This window comes from Gekko japonicus, unplaced genomic scaffold (assembly GCF_001447785.1).
Source record: "Gekko japonicus isolate JY-2015 unplaced genomic scaffold, Gekko_japonicus_V1.1 scaffold69, whole genome shotgun sequence".
Lineage (NCBI taxonomy): Eukaryota > Metazoa > Chordata > Lepidosauria > Squamata > Gekkonidae > Gekko > Gekko japonicus.
In genome coordinates this window covers 1,504,238-1,527,570 of record NW_015175972.1, presented here as the reverse complement: position 1 = coordinate 1,527,570, position 23,333 = coordinate 1,504,238, and the positions used below count along the sequence as shown (strand labels likewise).

At 44.2% G+C, this 23,333-nt stretch overlaps 1 protein-coding gene across 3 annotated transcripts in view; it reads right to left on the bottom strand.

Moving 5' to 3' along the window:
- MGLL (monoglyceride lipase) overlaps positions 1–21,540 on the bottom strand; it is a 109,250-nt gene extending 87,710 nt beyond the window's left edge. The window contains exons 1-2 of one of the 3 annotated variants that reach the window (XM_015426095.1): positions 21,443–21,540; positions 19,791–19,929 (exon numbers count right to left, since the gene is read on the bottom strand). In XM_015426095.1, coding sequence (XP_015281581.1) covers positions 19,791–19,915 — 125 coding nt within the window. In that variant the 5' untranslated portion in view covers positions 19,916–19,929; positions 21,443–21,540. Of the gene's footprint in view, positions 1–19,790; positions 19,930–20,523; positions 20,690–21,000; positions 21,172–21,442 lie in introns of those variants that run through there. The other 2 variants (XM_015426094.1, XM_015426093.1) reach the window with 2 other exon arrangements.
- Between the last annotated feature and the right edge of the window lie 1,793 nt (positions 21,541–23,333).

Here is a 23,333-nt window from a genome sequence, read left to right as displayed (position 1 = left end):
CTGGGTGATTCTGCACTGGCTTTCCCCTCTGTTGTTTTACCAAACCCACGTCAGAACAAAAATTCCCCTCTGCCTTCCGTGCTGCTTTCACTTTCTTTGACCACTGGGTGTTATGGGACCTTCTGCATTGATTTATGGCTGTTCAGGGGTGACTTCTCAGTCAGTACAGCATTGCCCTGGGGTATTTGAATGTAGTTTTGAGCTTCACCTTTGATAAAACAGCAGAGGGGAAAGCCAATGCAGAATTGCCCATTGTTGGTTGTATACTGCCTCTCAGTTTGGAGGATTCAGTTAGCGACTATATTTTTAATGGCTTGTTTTTATAATATGGTTTTTAATTGTAACCTACCTCGAGCAGGACTCTGAAGAGAAGGGCATGTCCTTCATGAATTTGTCTAATGCCATTCTAAAGCCATTTAAGCACGCGTCCCACATCACCATTTCTTGTAGCAAAGAATTCAATCATTCTGCCTATTCTGAGGAAGTACCTCCTCTGCCTATCCTGAATCCAATACCAATCAATTTCATGGGGGACTCCAATGCCTAGTGCTACGAGAGAGAGAGAGAGAGAGAGAGAGAGAGAGACAGAGAGAGAGAGAGAGAGAGACAGAGAGAGAGACAGAGAGACAGAGACACTTCTCCAACCAATTTCTTCATATCATGCAATTTTATAAAATCTTCCCCACGTGTCTCGTTAGTAACTTTTAAAAGTGAAAACAACAGTGAGGATGTGCTCCAACCCCTCTAACATTTCCAGCTCTTTCCAGCTCAGCAATATCCTTTTTTGAGCTGAGGTGACCAAAACCACACAACATTACAAATACATTTAAAGGTAAAGGTAAAGGTTCCCTAGCTCGAAAGCCAGTCGAATCCGACTCTAGGGTTGCGGTGCTCATCTCCGTTTCAAAGCCAAAGAGCCAGCGCTGTCCGAAGACATTTCCTTGGTCATGTGGCACGGAACGCTGTTACCTTCCCACCGAAGTGGTACCTATTTATCTACTTGCAGTTTCTTGCTTTCGAACTGCTAGGTTGGCAGGATATATACAAAATACAATTACAACTTACAAATACAATTACAATACAGATTTATATAAAATATTGGCAGTTTTAACCTCAGCCCCTTTCCTAATTGTTTCTAGCATGGAATCTGCCCTTTTCATCGCTGCTGCATACCAAGCAGAGGTTTTTACTGATGCCAAAAACTCCTTTCAGTGGTCATCATCTTGAGATCCCAATATGTAAATTCAGAACTGTTTGATCCAGTATGCTTTATACTTACTCTAGATGTTGTTCGCCGTGTTGTAACCTGTTCACACAACTTGGAGAGACCCTTTTGAGCTCCTTATAGAGTTTTTATCATCCTGGGTAATTTTGTAACATCTCCAGCACTATCTCAGTACTCACTCATTGAGTGCAGATTATTTGTGAATAAATCCCACCAATTCTAATACAATTTATTGGAGGGCCCACTGCTTTCCCCCATCACTCTGACAGCTATTAACCTTTGTCCATTTCTGGGGGATTCTTTCTCAACTACTCGTATGCTCATGAAACTTTCACCCAATGGTACCTCCCTCAGCTTGCAAGTTGCAACCTAATGCTTCCTGGTCTCATCTCACAGAGTTTATATGTATTTGTGTATACCTTTCTCAAACACTTCTCTCTCCATCTATAAAAGATGAAACATGTGCCATAAAAATCCCTACTCTCACACAATTGTCTTCACCACTCCCTTGGCTCCTTACAGCTGATTATGCTAGCACTGCCCCACAGCATATGTGAAAAATTAATGTCCAGAACAGAGATTAGAGAGCACTATCTTGTATTTTTCTAGGTCAGAGTCTTTATTATGTAACCTTATGAATATGCTGCATCCTAGAATGTGTGAGGAATATGCCAAGCTCTCCTATTATACATATATGAAAGGTTTCATTGCAGTAAGTAGAACAATTTTAAAATAGCACTGCTGTCATATGCAGTTTGCATACTTGCAAATTAAAGCACTCCCATACAATGAAAAAATTAGTTAAGCAGAAGCCTGAGGGTAATTTCAAGCAAACTCATGTTGAAACTTGACCAATTTGTGTGAAGAGTTATCAGGAAACGTAATCTACATTACCTTTAAGACACTGTTGCCATTGCAGAAATGCTCATGTTGGTCCAGCCCACATCATCATCCAGGATGGAGGGGTCACACTAACATGGGGAGTATCCACCTGAAGGAAGTTATTCGTTTTCCAGCATGGGGGGCCAGCAACCTGGCTGCAAAAGAAACGTCTGATTTGGGGGTCTGAGTCAATCAGCACAGGGGAAGGACTGTGACTCAGAGCATCTGCTTGGCATGCATGCAGAAGGTCCCAGGTTCAATCCCAGGAATTTCCAGCTAAAAGGATCATGTGGTAGGCGGAAGTGAAAACCTCTGCCTCAGACCCTGGAGAGCCACTGCAGTAGGCAGTATCAACCTGGATGGACCAATGGCCTGACTGAGCATAAGACAGCTTCACGTTTATCCCCACTACCAACCCACATCACCAAATAATGGTGAGTTCAAGTAGATACCTCTCATTTCATTGCAGTTAGCATTTTTCTAACATCCACAAGCAACGAATTAGTGTGGGGTGAAAAAATGCTGAGCATGACAACATCACATCATGGATCTGCTTTAATTAAGCAGGAGACCAAGGGAGGAGCTGTGGGTCAACAGTGACCAAGTAGTTAAAAGAATGCATGATTTGTCCCTTAAACTTTCATCTGAAACAGGATTTTGCTTAGTGCAGGGATATTCAGCAACCTTGGCACAAAGGCATCAGACAGCCATGTCATAGGTTTTAAACACTGTTCCCTCTGAAGGGCATTCCATGTTCAATGAAGTACCATCTATCCACAAATGTGTTCGTTTAAAAGGTACAGGTATGATTCAGTAAGACTCTGAAGAAGGACTTGCTTTAAACTTAACCCTAGAGAGAACATGCACGGTGTCCCTCACACAATTCCCCCCCCCCACATAATTTTGACATGCTATGCAACATGCACCAGATCTCAAGCATTGACTTATGTCTGAAGAGAAAGGCAATTGAATATTTTTAAGTTGCCCAGTTATTAATCACATTGATCATGCATATGGAATAATCCTCTCCAAAAAGCAGCTGCAAATGAACAGGTCTGTTGTGATGGGGGAGAGGTTGATTCACTCCATTACCACCACCTTGTTTCTCCAATCAAAAATAACCACCTCACACCACAACTACTTCAAATCCTCAGAAGGACAAAGACAGGTATCCATACTACACCTGTCTTTTTACCCCTACCAGGGCTTTTAATCTGCACAGATCTCAAGTGGCCAGTTAGAAGCCCCACTGGGCAAAAGCCCCCACCTGACCTTGCACACTTTCTAGAAACACACAGTGAGCCCCAGAAAAGATGTAAATGGGCAACATGTTGCCTATGAGTGCCATGATGGGGATCTCAGGTCTAGTCCATGCCCCTTTCTTAATTAATCCAGGACAACCAAAACCACATACCAATAAGAACACATCCTCAGAAAAACCAGCATGGACAGAAAATCCCCTTAATATGTAATCAACACTCAAAGTATATATAAATACATTTCTGCACCCAATACTGAAAACAGAAAAGGAGATTAGTCCTCATTTGTAGCATAGTTGGCAATTGCTGAACCAAAACATACATGCATACCTACAGCAATGCCAAAATAACAATTCTAGTCTAAGCTTCAAGCTGTTACTCGTTTATACGAAAGCTGTGCTCTATTGGTGTTCCCTTTCATTAATGGCAAGAGAAATTACAGCATATTTTAAAAGGCAAAAGTCTCGGCATCCTCAAAACTGCTCCTGCTCTGCATCCCACACAGCTTCTTTGCATTGATGGTGCCATGGTGAAGATGATAATAATTACAAGAATAAAAACAGTGATTTATAATTCCTGTAGTTACATATTTGTAAATTCCAATGATTTTAAATGAGAAATATGCAGGCTTACTGGAAGTTCAGAGACGTCACCAATGATGAACTTTGCACACTGACAAGTTTCGTGTGTGCGCCTCTATGTAGACTGTAGCTATTAGAATGATGCAAAGCCTTCTGCTAAAGGTGTACAGCTTTACTCCAACATTTTTGATTCTGCTATAGTTTCACTTTCTTGGGCCAGCCCCACCAAGGCTGTAGGACACAGATGTCACAGAGCACAGGCTACAACTAAGGTAAAATATGAGTTCAAAATAAATGTGTTTTTGAGCTTCCTGGAGGCTTCTGGCTGGCTAAGAGTGGACCTTTGTTTTGGACTTTATTGTTATATAGTACTTTGTATCTTACACTGATTCATATTGCATTGTTATTGTCATATATTATACTATTTTGACACAATGCATGAGTAATTGTTTACTTTAGTGTATATACACAGCTTTGTGTTTCTTTTATTGGCTAAGGGTGGAAACAGGATGCTGGATTAGATGAGATCCAGCAAGGTTGTTCTTACACTTGCAAGTATATTTGGGGGGGGGGGGGGGAGGTGTCAGAGATGGGTAATAGTAGTGAACAAAGGGGGCTGATGATGGATGGTGCAGCAGCCTTGGTCTGCAAGGGACTTGCATAGCTTTGCTGCCAGAAGCTTGGGAAGAGAACTTTCTACAGAGCTGATTTGGCTCATGTGCTGGGGTGCACAGGTTAAACTGTATGGGGACTACTGGTTTGACATAACTGCTTTGAACTGAGAGTTGGCCTAGTTAACATTTAGCCCCCTTCCTGTTCTAACATGTTAAGATTACTCTCCTGCAGGTATGAAAACTTTAAACAGAGCAGCAGCAGAAAACAGTAAGACTGATTTCCCACAAGCACTGCTCCACGCTCTGATGGTACATGTCAATTTCACACAAGCTGCTGCGTGGTGGCATTTTGCCTTGCAACAGCTTTGCGTGATTTCCCCCGCATCTACTCTATCCTGTGTTTTGAGGATTGAGTAGACGCGGGGGAAATCACGCAAAGCTGTTGCAAGGCAAAATGCCACCACGCAGCAGCTTGTGTGAAATTGACAGGTACCATGGGGGCAAAAGGGAAGAGCAAGCGTGGAGCAGCACTTGTGGGAAATCAGTCTAAGTTTGAGGCGCTGGTCAGTGGCAACTGCTCTGTTGAGTTTGGGCAGTAATTAGGGTATGTCGTTAAGTATCAGATCAGAGAACAGCTACAACTAAACAACTAAAATACTCTTTAAACCCACATCCTGAGTATACTATCCTAGGGTGATATGCAACTTCCAAGGCACTGTTGTGGAGAACTCTTGTTAAAAATTCTAGCTCTGGAGGTTGGAAAAATACACTTGAAAAGCCTGAGCTGCCTCAACATACAAAACTCCAGTGACATCAGTGGCATTCAGTTCCAATTAAATGTGTGCTTAGGAATGGAATGTGAAGCACATAGCTAAGTGCTACAAGCTGCAATCATGTGCTCAATGATTAGGAAATTCCACTGCACAGCAAGACTTACTTCGGAGTAGACTAACAAGCTTAGACTGTGTGCATCCAACTGATTTCTATGGAATTTTAATACTTAAAATTGGAGTGAACTGTGCCTTCTGTGCACAAAACCAGACTCATTTTTTCCCCATATCTGAAGGTAATATTTTCATTACAGAATCACAGGGTACCATAAGTATCAACCAGGTGCAATTTAAATATATAATTTTGCGCAATGCTACCCTACCAGTTGGAGGTAAATATGATATCCTCCTTGCCCTGAGGTGCCCTCGGTAAATGGGAAAACATACTTATTTTACAATACATGGTATTTTAAAATTTATGGCAGCCCTTGCTAAAATTAATGTCAACAGCTATCTATAATTTTTGTAAACCAAGAGTATCAGATGGAGTTCTAAATTCTGTATTTAACTATTCCAAATTTACTACTAGGTGAAAGAGATGCTTATCCCTAGAAGAGTTTAATTACTTATGCTTCCTCATTCCTTCGGCCAGGCAAAATGAAGATACCAAATCTCTCTATACAGTTTGACAGACAAGTCTAAAACCTTGCTGTAGCGATGCTTAATAACAGTGAGAAAACTTTATTAAAATCTTCCCTTGCAAGCTATACACTGGCTAAAAGCCAGAACAGCAAATTACATCTGCTTTCCATTTTTAGATAGGGCCACATTTTTATACCTTTAAGCCTCAAACCTGAAGAAAGACGGCAAGATTCGCAGTCACCTCTAATTTCGCTAGGTCAGGGACTTTCCTTAAAAAAGGTTACTAATCTTCCTTATCTTTAAACAATGCAATTTGTTTTCATCTGGCACCTTCTTCTTATCTGGCTTCAGCCATCTCTCTGCACATTAACAGAGTATAAAATCACTCTATAGATGGATTTTCTATAGGCATTAGAAGAAATCCAAAAACAAGCACCAGCTCGTGGCCAATTGTCTGTTCTTCAAATTTTGTACATTTCTTTGCACTCCTTGATCAGTATCGTCACACATTTATTTCCCGCTGAAAAGCAGAAACAACATTTTGAGTCACTTCAGCAATAAGCCTTCTCTGAGGAAACTTTACTAACGTTAGGCGCTTTGTGTTTGCAAGCTGTTCAGCTCCCTGTTGCTGGCGGCCGAGCTGCCGGTCAGGGTGCTTTTCCTTTTATTATTATTGGGGGGGCCCTTTAACCCCCCCAAATCTCCTGGATGGGCTTTAGACTCTTTTGCTTTCTTTCCACAACCTCAATAACACTGTGACCACATACAAAAATACCACAAGTTCCACAGTCTATAGACAAGAACGGAACTGTGAAGACTCATGATATATACTGGAGTGGGGGAAGTACAGAGGGAAGGAGGCAGCTCTCCTTCCCTCCCTTTCTCACCCCCTTGGCTCCGTTCCCTACACTAGGTATTTGTGCTTTGTTCCCATGGCAACTTACAGAGGGACCCAGTCAGTAGCTCAAGGTGTTTTGCTACCTGAGGCTGCCACCCGCCACCCTTCTCCCATGCCTCACCAACACTGCCGCCAGCACCACTCAAAAGCCACAGTTAACCCACCTTTATCTTTTTTGCTGGTCCAACTCTACAGGAATGCTGTAGCAGCTGGATAGGGCATCTTGAACTCTCACAAGATTACTTTCTCTCACCAGAGTTCAGCCATTCACATTGCTTAAACTGCTAATGGACAACCAGAAACGATGGCTAAATTCCTCTGAGACGGACTCTTGAGAGAGTTTGGGAAATGAGATACATGGCTTAATACATGGCTTTTAAAGAGGCCCAGAGAACGTGAGGAAGGAAGGAGGATTATTTCCTCTGGCTCCCAGGAAGAAGCAGCAGGCTGGCTGCTGATGGAATGAAGAGTTGTCATTCTGCCCCCCCCCCAAAAAAAACCCCAGCCCTCTGCACTTAAGAAGACTGCCAGCGGGCTCTGCCATCACCAGCTCAAATAGCCAGGACCTCAGTCAGACCAGAAGACTAAAAACCAACAGGCTAAAGAGCAAGCTGGGTCCCTCTATAAACCATCTCAGTAGAATAGCTGGCAGAGGGACAAAGCAGTTCAGCCCAGGAGATTAACAACAACAATCCAGCCACAAATGCTCACTGAATGGCCTTGGACCAGTCACTGTTTCTTAGAGGGCCTCACTGCACATTACAAAGTCCTCGCATTATCCACCAACCAACAGAAGGACTTTGCAATGTGTAGTGAGGCCCTCATCACCTATATAACCCACAGGGCTGTTGTGGAGATAAAACAGGAGGATTACATATGCCATCCTGCATTCCTTGGAAGAAGAGGATAATAAAAATATTAATAAATAATACCTAGGACCTGTATCCTGCTTTAAAGCTTTCAAATTTATTTTTTATTTATTTAATTTATATCCCGCCCTCCCCACTGAGGCAGGCTCAGAGCACTTTACAGACATCACAGGCATTTTTATCTGATTTTTTTTTTTGTACTTGAAAAACAGCTTAAAAATATTTCACAGAGTTGTCTGGATAGGCTGGGCACAGATGTTTCTTATGCCTGGCTTCTCTAAGAAAAGGGCAGACAGAGAAACCAAGTGAGTTAACTACCAGAAAGTACCAATGAGGCTTGGTGATGGCTGAAACAAGGGGGTAGAGGATGAGCAAGCACCCTCCCTCCCAACCTTACCGTTCCCTTATTAGGTCTTGCACTAGTTTCAGCAAGAGCTTTAGTGGCAGCCCTAGCAGCTACCATACATTCCACTAGCATATAACGGATGAGGAGGGGGAACTGGCACCTCTGGCACGCCAGCCCTTCTCAGTTGTTACGTCTCTGGACTCCTACAGCTGATCCTCTCAGGTCTATGCATTTCCCATTTATGTGAATACGGCAAGATGCATTTTCTGGGTTCAGTACATGTGATCAGGAGCCCAGTTTTCTGCAGGTAAAAATTCATGCATACTGAACCTGGAAAATATGTCCTTTGCCCCATTCAAACAAAACAGCAATTGTGTGCATTGAGTGGATTGTACATAGCAAGCTGCTCTGATATGTCAGGTAGGAACAGTCAAATCACAAAGACTGAACAGGGTTTGTGACAGAGCAACAATCTTGTAGCTTCCACTCCTGCCAGAACCTCTGATTACTCGTTTGAGATCTTTCTCCTTACTGAATAGTCCACGTAAACTGCACAGTCTCCAGTGGTTGATCCTTAACTGTAATTTCCCAAGTGTGATTCCCCAACTTCTGCTTCTCATTCCCCCAAGAAACTAAAAGGGGTTTTATATCGAGTCCGGCCATTGGTCTATTAGGGTCAATACTGTTTACTCTGATTAGCAGAGGCTCTCTGGCAGTATGACCTACCACCACCAGAGCCTTTTAGTAGGAGATGGGAAAGATTGAACCTGGGACTTTCTTTATGAAAAACAGGTGCTCTACACTGAACCACAACGCTGCTCCAACATGGGTGAAAGCCAAGGCAAATGGGCAGTTTGAATTTTGTGCTCAGGAAGTTGACTCATTAGCAACACAGAAGCAATAGCTGCTACTGTGCGACAATTTTGTGGAGATGCAACCATGACAAAGCCTTTGCAACAGAAAATGCTGCTCAGTAACTGAACTTAGTGAAGAAAAGGTAATGACCACACAGAAATCTAGTTACATACCCACAGGTTTCACTCTCACTAATGCTGCTGCAAAGCTCTCATCTATAGCCGAGATCAAACTATTGCCAGCTGCATTTTTCTGTTGATTCATCAGACTCTAGCTTGCTCTATTTCAGTTTCATTTTTTGCAACTGGTCAGAATGGGATATTTCTGAGAGCCAACTTGGTGTAGTGGTTAAGAGCACTGGGCTCTAATCTGGAGAACTGAGTCCGAGTCCCCACTCCTCCACATGAAGCCAGCTGGGTGACCTTGGGTCAGTCACAGCTCTCAGAGCTCTCTCAGCCCCCCCCCATCTAACTCAGTAAAAAAAGAGTCCCAACTTAAGGCTGCCACACAGTCTTTGGATCTCCTGGCTATACCACACACAACGCTGTACGATAATTAATTAATTAGTCATATTTCTACTAGGCTACCACCAAAAATAATTTCAGCACATTTCTACAATGGTTTTACTACCTTTGGGGCAATGTTTGGGGTCACAGTGGGGCCAAGGAATGGCTCACCTATCATTTGTGATGACCTCCTATTATTTTTAGAAAACTACGGAGTGAGCTAAATGGGCAGGGCTTGTAGATTTCATTCAGGTTCCTGAGACTGCTTCTTGCGCCCAAAGGCTCACAAAAGTATCTCTAATACCTATAGGATTTCATTCTCCATAAGATAAGCTCAATGGAATTCCACACTTTTACTACATACTGGAGAAAGACTCAGAAGGCAAGAGTACTCACACAAAATCGCCAAGGAAAGTGCATTTTTTATTTTTTAATTGTTTTTATTGATTTTCTTAATTAACAAAAAAACAATATATATATAGAAGTCCATATGTCATATACATTTCGAGTCTATTGCGATATCTTTTCCTCTATCCATTTATGCAGTCTCGACCATTTCTTCAAGTAAACTTTTTCATCTTTATCCTTTAACAACAGATTTAATTTGTCCATCTCTGCTAAGTTCATAATTTTATCAGTTATTTCTCTTTCTCCGGGAATTTCCTCCGATTTCCATTTTTTTGCAAAAAGAATTTTAGCTGAAGTGATTATTAGACTTATCAAACATTTATCAACATATCTCATATCATCTGGTAATATGTTAAGTAAGTAACGTTCTGGTTCAAGTTTTAGTTCTTGAACCAGATGTTACTTACTTAACATATTACCAGATGATATGACATATGCTGATAAATGTTTGATAAGTCTAATAATCACTTCAGCTAGAAGTGCATTTTAGATAGGCAACATCTCCTCATGCGACTATGGGGATGAAAGCAGCAGGAACTAGACCCTTACAAAAGACCTGGGAAAATCTACCAAGTTTGCAATAAAAAAAAATCAGTAAACTTTTGTAACAATGGGGGGGGGGTAAAATCCTCCAAAACAGGAGAGCGCAATGCTCCCCCTAAGCTGTGGAGTCTTGTAAGCAAAAAATTCTACTTTGTGAGCTAACAGCATTAAAGTTGTGAGCGAGCAATTTGTCTCCTGCATGAATTAGTTGGCTCTGGAGCCCTCCTGCCTGAGTGAAGACAAAAAGGTGTGAGCTGGAGGCTAAAAAACTGTGAGCTAGCTCACATTAACTCAGCTTAGAGAGAACACTGGAAGAGAGTTGTCTGCATTTGTAGGCACACATGGTAGACAGGGGAGGTGGAAGGTAGCTGTCACCACCCTAACCAGATAGGCAGTGTTATCCCCCCGCTATTGCTGAGGTGGGCAGCAGTGGGGGGGGCAGGCAGGGGGCAGGTAGGCCAGTGGGGAGGGGGTGAGTAAGTAAGCAAACAGGGCAGCAGCTGGCACCGCTACCACTGGAATTTCCCCTCCTCTGCAAGTTTCTTGCAGGTCCCCTGTAATATATAAATAGGATTTGGAAATTACTAGGCTAACATGCCATATTCTTTTACAGTCTTTTAAACCGTTCAATATTTTTTAGCATTTATACCCTGCACTCTTCACTGGTACTGACCGATGAGGCAGTTCACAGTAGACAAAATTAAATGCAGATAAATATTTTTAAAGGATCAGGAAATAGGGATATGTTCATCATCAAGTGAAGCCTCCACCCAGATTCTCTCTGGCATTTGTCCACAGACGAAATTGCTGCTAATGCAGTTGCCATTTCCCCCCTGCAATAATGTGAACTAGAAGCATGCTTTTAATACCGTTGAATATGGATTTCTCCATCTTCTTCACCAGAACTCCATTTATACTTTCTTACTTCAGATTCAGAGCATCATCCCAAACACCTGCCAGTGTAGCACGATGCAGGCAACTAGAAAAACATCTTTTTTTCTTTTTAAACAAAATGCTGAAACTTTTAGTGGATTCTTCTTGGCATAGTTAATTGAACTCGATCTTGTACTGTCATGATCAATTTTCTAAATTTGTATTTAGCATTCAACAGGACAGCCTATCTGGTATCTTAACTGACCCGAAAGGTGCATATATCCAAAACACAAAGGCTGAACAGTATAATAATCATCCGATCATAATAATAAGTATTCATGAACTGTCTTGTTTGCCTTCTTTCACTGGTTTTCCTACTGCAAAACAAAGACAGTTTTGTTTCTATGGAGCACTCTGGAAAAAATTATCAGGCTAATGAGGGATGTCTCAATCATCCACTGCAACAAGAGCGAGAGGACTATCTATAAAAGATACCTCATTTGAAGCTGGATTATTTTTCCCCCTTTGGGGTAGGAAAAATTCATAAGAGAGTGTCCCACTGAAAATTAATGAAGCAGACACCATGCTGCAAAGGAATGCATTAACACTTGGGGAAATGAATGAATAGATGATGCATGAGGGATGGGGGAGAAGACTGAAATAGAATCTGCTTGAGTTAATAAGGACTGGGTTGTCAATTTCTCAGTGTACGCAACCTATCAAACATAAATTATTGTCCCATGACCAATTTCATTTCAGTACCGCCATAGCAAGAATTTACTATGTATACTATTTCAAGTAAAGACCCATGTTAGTTATTTTTCCTCCAAATCCTGCTATATTGAATAATAAATTCCAGCCAACGTAGAGCAACCTTATGTATAGAGCAAAGGAAGGTAACCTTTTCACCAAAAGCACTGGGGGGAAAAACACACATGTGTACTTGTGAAGATGTTAATGTGGTACCAACTGGCAGGGATGGGGGAAGAAGGGCTGTACTTGGCCAGACACATTAGGTACAAGCCAGATCCCAGAAGCACTGACAGGATCTCCGGAGCTCACCTTGGGCCCAGTGGGCAGCTGACCAGGTTCAGCAAAGGCTAACTGAGGTAAGTCATTCCCACTGCCTTCTCCTAAACTGCCAGCCCCGTTAGCACTGCAGGGCCTCAGCAGTTCACAGTTCTATGGGTAGAAAACTGGCTCTGTGTGCAGAACAAAACAGTTTGGCATGTCTCTGGGTGTGTTCAGACACGCCATTTGATCTGGTGTCGTGCCAGGTCAGTAACGGATTTTATACGCGTGATCACACAGTCAACATCTGCCTCCCATCCCCAGCTGTTGCTTTCCAGCTCAAATCCCCTTTAAACGAGAGTATTTTGTTACCAGGTCCCCAAGTGGTGTTTTCCTGATTCTCCGTTTCCAGCCGCATTTTTCCCGCGTGATCGCTCCTCCGGTCTCAAGCCACTTCCGGTTTAAACCCCCTACCCGCTCGAAAGCTGCCTGAGGCTTCCGCTTTTTGCCCACCATTTTTTAAAAGCGTTGGCGGTGTGCGCATAGGCGGAGCTCCGCCACCGCGTTATTAAAAACAATGTTTAAACGGTCCCTAGTCTTAGTGTTTAAATGAGTTCGGGATCTCAGGGAGGCCATTTTCGGGGTAAACGTTTAAAGGGAAGTGTTCCTTTAAAGTGTTACAGCAGTCAGGTTGAAGTGGAAATCGCTGTTCTGCGCACGTGTGAAAATTTTAGTTCTACAGATGGCTGCCTGTGCACATGCCCAAACTGAGAGAGAGAAAAAAACAACACTGACGCACACTCCCGCGTGTGGACGGCGGGAAGCGATGTGGCTGCACAGCGATCCGGAGCAAGGAGGTGAGTGTAATCACAATTCTCCAGGTTAAAAAAACCTGCATCAGGGCCGGAGCAATTTAAACCGTTCCCAGCATGCTGTCTGACCACACCCTCTGTTTGGTACACATGCCAGGGCTTTCCTACCCCCGTTCTAGATCTTTTTACAGAAAACAAAAAGACCTCTTGAAGACAGTTTACTTGAACTTGACGCCATGTTTCTGTTCTCACAACAAATGGGTAGCTTACAGTTCTTATTTTGGGGGGATACCCTATGTTCAACCAAGCATGATGTACTGCCCTGAATGTGTTCTCTTACTGTGCAGCTACAGCTGTAATTATATTGAGAGAAAAGTAGCAAACCAATGCCGGGTCTTTTTGGATAACTCATCTGCTCTGCACCCTTTTCAGTGTGATTTCAGGCCGGGCTATGGGACAAAGACAGACCTGGTAACTTTAGTTGATGACCTCTGTCTGAAGGCAAATGCCATACTTCATTTTTGCCATACTTCATTATTGCTCCTACTGGATATATCAGGAGCTTTAGATAGGTAGGCTCATGCTATCTTACTGATGCATTTGGAGGCAGAAGTAGGTCTCAAGGGATGTGCCTTGAACTGGTTAAAACTTTTCCTTCTGGATTAAATTCAGAGGATTGCCATTGGAGACCAGTTATCTCCAGTGTGGAAGTTGTCCTGTGGGGTTCTATGGAGTGAAATGCTATCCCCTATGTTATTTAACCTCTGTATAAAGCCCTTAGGAGAAATCATTTATAGCTTTGGAATTGGAGGTCATCAATATTCTGATGACACCCAACTCTATCATCAAAATCCTCTGTGGTTAAATGGCTGAATGTAAACAAACCAACTGAGCCCTAACAAGACGGAGTAAGGCTGACTGGGAAGCCTGAGGTCTTGAAGGAAATAATGCTTTTGATTTTTGATAGAGTCCAGCTGACCCTTGCCGACTCAGCTGAGAGTTGTACTAGACCCAGCATTACCGCTGGAAAAGCAAGTTAACAGAAGATGGCTCCCTACCTGGACTTGGCTGACCTGGCCACCTGGATCTATGCCATGGTAACACTGAAAACTAGACTACAGTACTGCACTCTGTCTAGGTCTCCCTTTGAAATCAGCTCAGAGACTTCAATAGGTGCAGAATGCCACAGTTCAATTATTATTAGGTGCTAGGTAGAGCCTGCATTTTATACACATTCTACTGTCACTCCATTGATTGCCCCTGAACTCAACTCAAGGTAAAGAAAGCCCTTTATGGCCTTGCACCCTTATATCTGCAAGGCCACCTCTCCACCCACGCCCCTCCACAACAACTTCATTCATCTGATAAAGAGTCTTCTGCAGGTGCCATCCTGAAGATGGGAAAGATAAACAACTGCCCATAGATATGCCTTTTCTGTACTGACCCCCATTCTCTGGAATGGCTGGTATGAGGTCAGAAGGAGTCCCACGTGCCTAGCATTTCACAAACTACATAAAACAGAATTGTTCAGGAAGCAATTTTTATAAAGGAAACAGGGCTACATCGTAACAGACTGTCCCAAGGAAAGGCAATGTGTTTCTACTTATGTAATACCATGTTACGTGTTATTTAATATGCCGTGTTTAATATTCAAGGTTTGTTCAGATGTCAGCTTTGTTTCAAATTTCTGCAATCCTAGTCCTATCACATTGGTTATTAGAGGTATCATCCTATTGATTTCATTGACTTAGACTATGTAATCCATCTTGAATCTCAGTGAGAAAGGCAAACTATAAATAACACAAAATAAAATTACTACCAGAAATTTGAATACAACTTACAAAACAAAGCACTATTTCTTCAGAAGTCAATCAGCATGCCTCAGTTGCCCCATCCATATTACACACCTTCTCGTATTTATAACTTTGGATACCTTATTGCATTTCAGAGTACTTAGCCGCACAACAAATCAAGTTCAACAAGTTCCCCATCTTATGTAAGTAGATAAATGCATCTACATTTTTCTAAATAGATGTCTGAGTTGAATAAGCCAACCCTACAACATCACCCCCCCCCACAGCGGGGGGGGGGGGGGGAATAATAAGGGGAAAAGTCAGAAGTTTCATCATTCTAGTCTACCTTAGTGTTCCACTGCCTGATAATCACCTTCTCCAAAGCTGAACCACATTTCTCAGGGTAAACCCAGATGTGGTCAGAATATCATTGCCCAGAGTAAACAGCTGGGGAGAACATTTCCCAATACTGTTTTTCTCAACCTCAGTTAGCCTCCTGGAGCTGCTCTTCCTCCACACAGAAAATTGTACAGGTGCCCGTATGTCCCCCCCCCCCCCCCCCCCCCGGCAAACAGCAGCCTAGCAAGAGCACATCTACAGCCCCCGTTCCTGATAAAGCCCTGATGTAAAAGAGGCTGCTTATTGCTACTATTTACCTTTTTAAAAATCTCATTCACAGATCTCTCACTATTGCATGCTGTTTGGTCCTCACAGTGTTACAGGAATCTGTGTTTGTTACATGCACTGGAAGAATGTAAAGGGCGTGGCACCCAGCAGATACAGGTGGGCCCACATTACACCTGAGGCAGTAGGTGTGTGGAAAACTGGATGAAGCAGAGATTATTTTCATCCACACTTTGCCTATTTCATAATACATTGCTCCTTTTCCTCATCCTTTCTCTTTCGGCACTCTTCCTTCCCCTGACTCAGCAGCAACGTGCTACCTCAACAGTTTCTCACCACAACCCAAGTCATCTTTTCCCCATGACTCAACTCATCTCCACCAGTCTTTTTCAATTGCAATACAACAATTTTTGTTATTCCTTCGGTCCTTCTCTTCCCTATGACCCAAACCAAGCTTTATTATGTCACCTCTGTTTGATGGGTCAAAATGATCACAGGACATGGAGATAATCTAGGATATGCATTCACTTAGAAGAAGCACCCAGTTTGGTTTTACAGGAATCAAAGCCAAAAACAAACCAAAAAAGGGTTCTAGTGCTTGTGGCTGTACAGAAAAATGTGCATATTGTTTCCACTTAGAGGCTCAGGGAGTACGTTCCTCTGCGCTGAATCCTTCCCCATAGCTCCTTATCCTGTGGTTCAGCCGCTTCTCTTGCTTGACCTCCCTCATTCTTATGTATGTCAAATTCCTGAACACTACTACTGAAATAAATGATGAAAATTAAGCAAAATTGTGTTATTTTTGCACAGTGCTTTTGGAATATATAATTTTGATTCTCTTACAGCAAGCAATGGGATTCAGGAAAATCTTGTTTTTAAAGCTGTCTCTCTGTGCTATGCATTTGAAGAATAAACCTGAACATCTTCAGATGTAACACTCCTGAAAGGCAGGGTGGGCAGCAGCAACACTGAGTTGGTAAAACTCTCATGTGGTAAAAAAAACTCTCATGTGGTGGTTTTCTCACTTCATTTTTCACATGAGGAAGTATCTGTGAGAAATGGTGTAAAAATTCAGAAGTTAGCATATCTGAGAAAATGCCTAAAACCTAAAAACCTTATTCCCCCCCACACATAACCACCAAAGTCATTCCAGTCCAATCCTGTACTTCTGAGGAGGAAAAACTGTGTGAACCCCTTATTACACCTAACCAAATATATAGTTGTCCCTCATCCAGGACTGAAACCCTATTAAATTCACAAGGGCGTAAAGTGATTCAAGGCAGCTACCTATTACTGTTGTTTATCGTTTTAAAGGAGACCTCAGCCAGGAAGCAACTAAACATGAAATGGGAAAATCAAGGGCGATTTGGAGGACAGCGAGGGATGAATCTTCTCCATTATCTGAGTATTTCAAGATCATCCCAGGAAAGTCAAATGCGGTCAACAAATTATTCAGCAGTCTATAATCTCTTTCTTTCTTACACACAACACAAAATACAATGGGGACTAAAAATAAATGGGTCCACACACTTGAGAGCAACTTGTAAGTGAGCAGCACTGGTTCTGTTTACTTTGTTGTCACAAAACTAGGGCAATCTTGCTCTCAATTAACTGCTTGGTGTGAAGGGCTCTGAAAAGGCGAGTTACCAGGAGGAAATGAAAAACACCAAGTTCTAACTTCCACTGCACATTATGGTTCTTTCATTTCTTGATCAAAGACTCATGTGAACACCACCAATTTGCTAAGAAATTAAACATGAAAAGGGAATGCAGTTCTGCAACTCACTGAAGAACACTGTGGGCAGTTAATGATTAATTAGCATTATAATACGTGACAGGCTGGTTTCACAGAAGAAGCTTGTTTTGATACTGGATTTGTTCACTAGAGGAAATCTTTACCCTGATGCCAGGATTGTTACAGGCAGTGCCAGAAACTTTTCCCTTGGGTATGCTGGAGCTGCTGCCTGAATCAAGTGGACGTGGCCAAGCCAAGACAGTTGCTTCAGAGACAAGACCATTCAGAGACAAGACCATTCAGAGACAAGACCCTTCAGAGACAAGACCATTACTACTCAGGTTTGTCCGCTGACTCCACGAGGATAAACCCACTAGAATGCACACAATGTAACACAGTGCAAGCCATTAAAGCAGCAGTTATGAAATGATGCAGCAACGTTTTTGGGGCGTTGAGGGGACTCTAAAGGTTTTGTGTCCAGGTCAGAGGTGAAGGCAGGTCGGGAACTAAAATAAAAATCATACTAGCGGTTCCCTTTCATGGAAATGAACTGGAGGGCAGCAGCCTATGAGCCTCAAGAAAAGCTACGCTTTGTTCAAAGAACCACTTTGGTGGATCTTCAAGCAACTCCAACGGCTCATAAATTTCTCTGTCATGCACTGACATCAGGAGGATCATAAACTTACATCCAGAGACAGAGCAATGATTCATCAAACCTAGCAGCCAGACTCCAAAGTTCACAGGTATGCATTAGGAAGCACAGGTATGCATTAGGAAGTGCAGGTTCAAAGGTATGCATTAGGAAGCACATAGATAACCTACAGAAAGGCTGCAAAGGGAGGACAACCACCAAGACGACGAGCTGATTCATGTCTGCTCTGTATTAACTGTGGGGGAAAGTGCTGCCAAGTCGTAGCTGACTTATGGTGATTTTTCACAGGGTTTTCAAGGCGAGAGATGTTCAGAGGTGATTTGCCATTGCCTGCCTCTGTTCGGCAACCTTGAACTTCCTTGGTGGTCTCCCAATCCAAGTACTAATCCGGGCCAAGTACTAACCATTTTCCGAGATCTGACAAGATCACGTCAACTTTGGCTATCCAAGTTAGGATAAAAGTGGTAGTGGAAACTGTCGTCAACTCACAGCCAGCTTACATTGACCCCATAGGGCTTTCAAGGTAACAGATGAACAGCAGTATTTTGTCATTGCCTGCCTCTGTGTAGCAACCCTGGACTTTCTGGGTGGTCTCCCAATCCAAGTACTAACCAGGACTGACCTGCCTTAGCTTCCAAGATTTTGACAGAATTAAGCTGGCCTGGGCCATCCACGTCAGAGTTGTATTAGCTACTCTTCCTCCTTTCTATGAAGTATGCAATAATGTTAGAGAGAGGCCTTTAGGCTATGAGAGACAGGTTACCAGGATGCTGCAGACAGGTTACTAGGATAGCCAGATCATGAATCTGACATATTAAAGTTTTACATTCTTATCTTCAGCCTGGAATCAGCCATCTAGCACAACATTCAAGGCTTCTGAAGCAGTGAAGTTAGACAGCTACAAAATCCACTGAGACAGGAAAGCTGAATTTCCTACTATTCCTTGGGTAGCCATTTTCCTCAACTGATTTCACGCCTGGCAATGTAAAAATAAACAGAGCTTATCCTGTTGGCTTGCAGGAAAGACAAAGAAAAGAACAATCATCTCACCCTTTTCCACATGTAACTACAGTTCTTCGCTAGAGCTAGCATTTATAAACAGCATGCCAGTATAGCTACAGTGGCCAGCAAAAGGGCAGCAATGACATATAATGAAAGAGAATCTAAAAGACATGTTCTTCCAGAATACAACAGTCATTATGGAAGCACAAGAGCCAAATAAGGAGTCATTATAAGGATTATGTAGTCACTTGGCAATAACGTGAATGTATCCTTGGAAATCTCTTCCAGCCCATCCAAAACTCACATCCAGTCTAAAGAGAAAGAGTAATCTAAGTACAGCTATGAATTTAGGAAGAGGTAACTTAGATACAATGTATGAAACCCTGGTCATTATACTGGGATTTACAGCAACTTAAAACATGGCTCTGAAGTTTCTAAATAATAGGACTGAGTCACATAAAACCAAGTACTTTTCATCCCTCTTAGAACCAGCAGTGTTTGATTAAAATGTCTAGTTAGGAGTTGAAACACATGATTCACAGGTTTTTCTCTCAGGTCCCCCCCCCCGCCCCCCGGGTGAATTGTTCAACTCTTCAAAACTTTACATGCAAGTTGCATTTTTCCATACAAGAAGTAAGGCCTACTCTAATGAAGAGACTGAATGCATTATGGCCAAATCCCTAACCGTTTACCATATAAACATGCAAGTTCCTGGAATGGGTTTACCATTGCACACCAGTGCAATATTTCAACAGAAAACTCCAAGGCAAGTCCGGAAAGATCACACTGCATGGGAAATTTATTGGGGCAAGAATCTACTGTGCTGGTCCAACCATGCTGAACAAGTGGGGTCTTAGGTATTCATATACAATGAATGCAACAGTACTCACCTCGGCGTAGCGGCAGGCTTCCAGTATCTGCAGAACAGGTACTGCCCATCAGCGTTAACCATATGAGGAAGGTCCTGATACGGGACATTCTGGGGAGTCTTCCTTGGGGAACTTTCCTCCGGCATTCTGGAAGAGTGACCTGCAAAGTGGGGAAAGATAGTCCTCGTTAGCGAAAAGGATAGGAAGGAATGCTGCTGGAGCATCTCCCAATTCCACTCACTGAAGGAAAGCTCATCTGCAGATCAACAGATACTGCCCAAGAGAACCCCTTTCACTTTCCAAAGGTAACACAAACCTAGGCTGAATCTCATCTGGCTCATTCCAACTGCTTTGCAGATCAAAGACTCACATTTTTATTATTTTTTTGCCTAGAGAAAATGCTGAAAGGGTGAAGGGAAGCAACGGCACTCATCCATTGCCTCATTACAGCTTGCATTACCCCCCCCCCCCACTCTCCCATCTGTGTTTATTTTCCATCGGTTTTGGGAAAGCGGATCTTGGGGGGGGGATTTTAGCTGCAATCAAGTGTAAATTGTAAAGCTCCTGTATGGATACAAGAAACCAGCTGCATAAAAGATTCATCATCTCCCCTTTCAAAAAAAAATCTCCAGTGAACAGCACAAGAGACACTGTAATGAGGTGACTGACACTGCCTTGTTGCTATGATCCTTTCTGACATCTGGGGGAATGGAGGGGGGGGGGAACCCATAGAGAAGAGAATGTCATAACAAACCTGATTTCATCCTGTGCACGGTTTTGCATTCCAAAGAGAAGCCGGCATTGCAAGTCAAATGCAATCAGAAAGAGCTCTTTGCATGTCGCCGCCGAGCCGCAGGAACACCCCGCGCCCCGCTAGTGCCCAGATCAATTCCTCGCGGTTGCAAAAGGCAGCTCTCCCTCAAGCCACTACCAGCGGCAACGCTCGCTTCCCACCCCTCCTCGCAAGCTCCTGCGCTCTACAGGGGCTGGGCTGCCTGCGATGCGTCCTCGCTCTTGCTCTCCCCACTCCCCGGCTCTTCTTTGTAATCTTCTCCGTTGAAAGGGAAACTGTTCTTACATTTACCACTTCTGGTTAATTTAGCACTCCCCCACCGGTTGGGGGGGGGGGGGGGGGGGAGAAGAAATGATGAAGAGTAGGGAGTGCAACAGTCCGCTTCCCAGAAGCTAATATGTTACCACACACACACACACATACAAGCATCAAAGGCACCTTGAACACAGGCAGCTGTGGGCCATTCGATAGGAAAGTTCCTAAACGGGGCTGGCCGCAGGTCGCTTGCAAACTTTCCTTCTTGCCACTGACAACACGAGGTAGCGGGAGGGCATCTTCACCTCAGCGATCTTTTGCTGAGGAAAATCTCTGAAGGCTCCTTCACCCACCCTTTAGGGAGACCTGCTCTGAGCTTGAAAATTCAGCCCAGACAGCCTATGCGCAGATTTAAAAAACAATCAAACAAAAACCCACACACACTCACCGCCCTTTGAAACGTGCCTGTTCTGAAAAGGCAAGCAAGGTTACACTAGCAGCACAGCACCAAGTTACAAAAAGATTCACATGGAGCCGCGACCCCTAGAGAAGGGAGCGCGATCCACACTCAGTGGGAAGCACGCTGCCTGCAGGAAGGGGGGGGGGGGAGAGACGGCTTAGTTACCAGGTGCTGAGACGCGCTGAGCTTGTAATGTTGCTGCCGCCACGGCTGGTACTGATAGTGGCAGGCGCGGAGGCGCTCACTCCATTCACTCTCACACACGCCTTATACAAAAGTACCCGAGGCGCGGAGGTTTATTCTAGGGCAGAGGAAATAAAAGGCGAGTCGATTGCGCTGGGAGGTGCAGCCGCGGAGGCAGCTGGAGTCCTTCCCCCGCGCCCTGCAGAGCCCACTTGTGGCCAAGCAAGATTTTGCCTGCGCCACTGGCTTGGGGGCAGATGGCTTTTCCGAGGCGCTGGGGGCATGCCTGGTACCTCCGAGCCCCAGGTTGTCAACCTGGCTGGGCAACTAATTGGGACACTTGGCGGAGCTGCTCTTCCTTTCAGAACAACTCCCCCCTCCCCCCCCCCCCCATAGACTAACAAGGCCCAGCCTGTAGCCAGGATATTTTTGAGGGGCCTTTAAATAAGTCTGGGGGCACCTCTGCCCACACACTCCCCCCAAGCAAGCAGCTCCGCTCCCGCCCTTCCCTGCAACCAGCCAGGTGTGTGCGCTCTCTTTTTAAAAAGTAGTTGCACCAAATTCTTGGCAACTGGGCTGGAAAAGAGATCTGGCTCTTTTTCTTGCTTCCCAGTAAGTCCCACCCATCCTCCTCCAGGTCGAGAGAATCGTGACCTGAGAGCCAAAGCAATCCCGAAAGCACCCTTTCCTGGGGCGCAGCACATCCCTGTCAAACTCAGTAAGGCTGGCTTCCGGGATCTGCACCTCCAGAGCTGGACACGGTGCAAAGAGCCAAGACTGGCCTCTTTATTTAAGCCTTGCTCGGGTACCGCGTTTGACCCATGTTGCTCTTTTTCTCTTTGCGCTGGAGTGGGGAGGCTGTGAACTTCTCAGCGGTGGTGCTCTCCACCTGGCTCAGGAACAAGTCAGGAGGCCTGGGCAGTAAGTGGTGGAGGGGCGGCCCCAAGATGCCCCACTGTAGCTGCAGGCCTGAAGAAGGCCACAGCCCTCCCGCGCCCTCCCGCTCCTAACTCCGAGCCCCATTCAACAATACAAATATATTTCATTGTTTTGTATTTCAGATATTTCCTCAGGGGTTTGAAGGAGGGAGAGCAGGAATTTTTTAAAGATATAATTAAGGGGGTTTGAACTTGCGGGTACCTCTTGGGCCACAACCATATATCCGTACTTTATTATGAACTCTAAAGAGTCTTGCAGCACCATAGAGATGAACAGATTTATGATGGCATAGTAAAGTTTCTGGCACTAGATAAGCTTATGCTGTCATAAATCTGTTAAGCCTTTAAAAATGCCACAAGACTCTTTTATTCTTGTTTTGTCAGAACATGAACAAGATGGCTATTCCCCCCGCTCCCCTGCCTGGAGTTTGTTATGAACCATAATTGTTAGTATTCCTATTAATGGCAGTAACAGCACTGTTAAGAGTAACAATGTTATTTCACATTCCAACAATATGGGGCCTAACCAGAGGTCATTTCAGGGGGGAACGCGGGGGAACGCAGGGTGAGGTACAGGGGGGCGGGGCACATGACGAAGCCCCGCCCTCTGCTTCCGGCCGCCCCGCTCCTGGCCCTCATTCAGCCAGGAGGAGGCAGGAGAAGAGGGAGGGTAAGTTGCTTCCTCCCTGCCTCTCCCCACCCCTGCCTGCCTGGGGCCAGGGAGGGCCTTCGCGGGGCTTCCTTGGACTCCCGCCGGCCTTGCAGGTCCACCGCCAGGCCCCTCATGGGGCTCGGCAGTGGAGCTGCAAGGCCGGCACCGGCGGCCGGGACTGTTGGGGGCGGGGTGTGCGGCCTTATGACACATTTCCGGTGATGTCACGAGGTGTGGCCTTATGACACACTTCCGGTAATGTCAGGGGGTGTGGCATATGCTA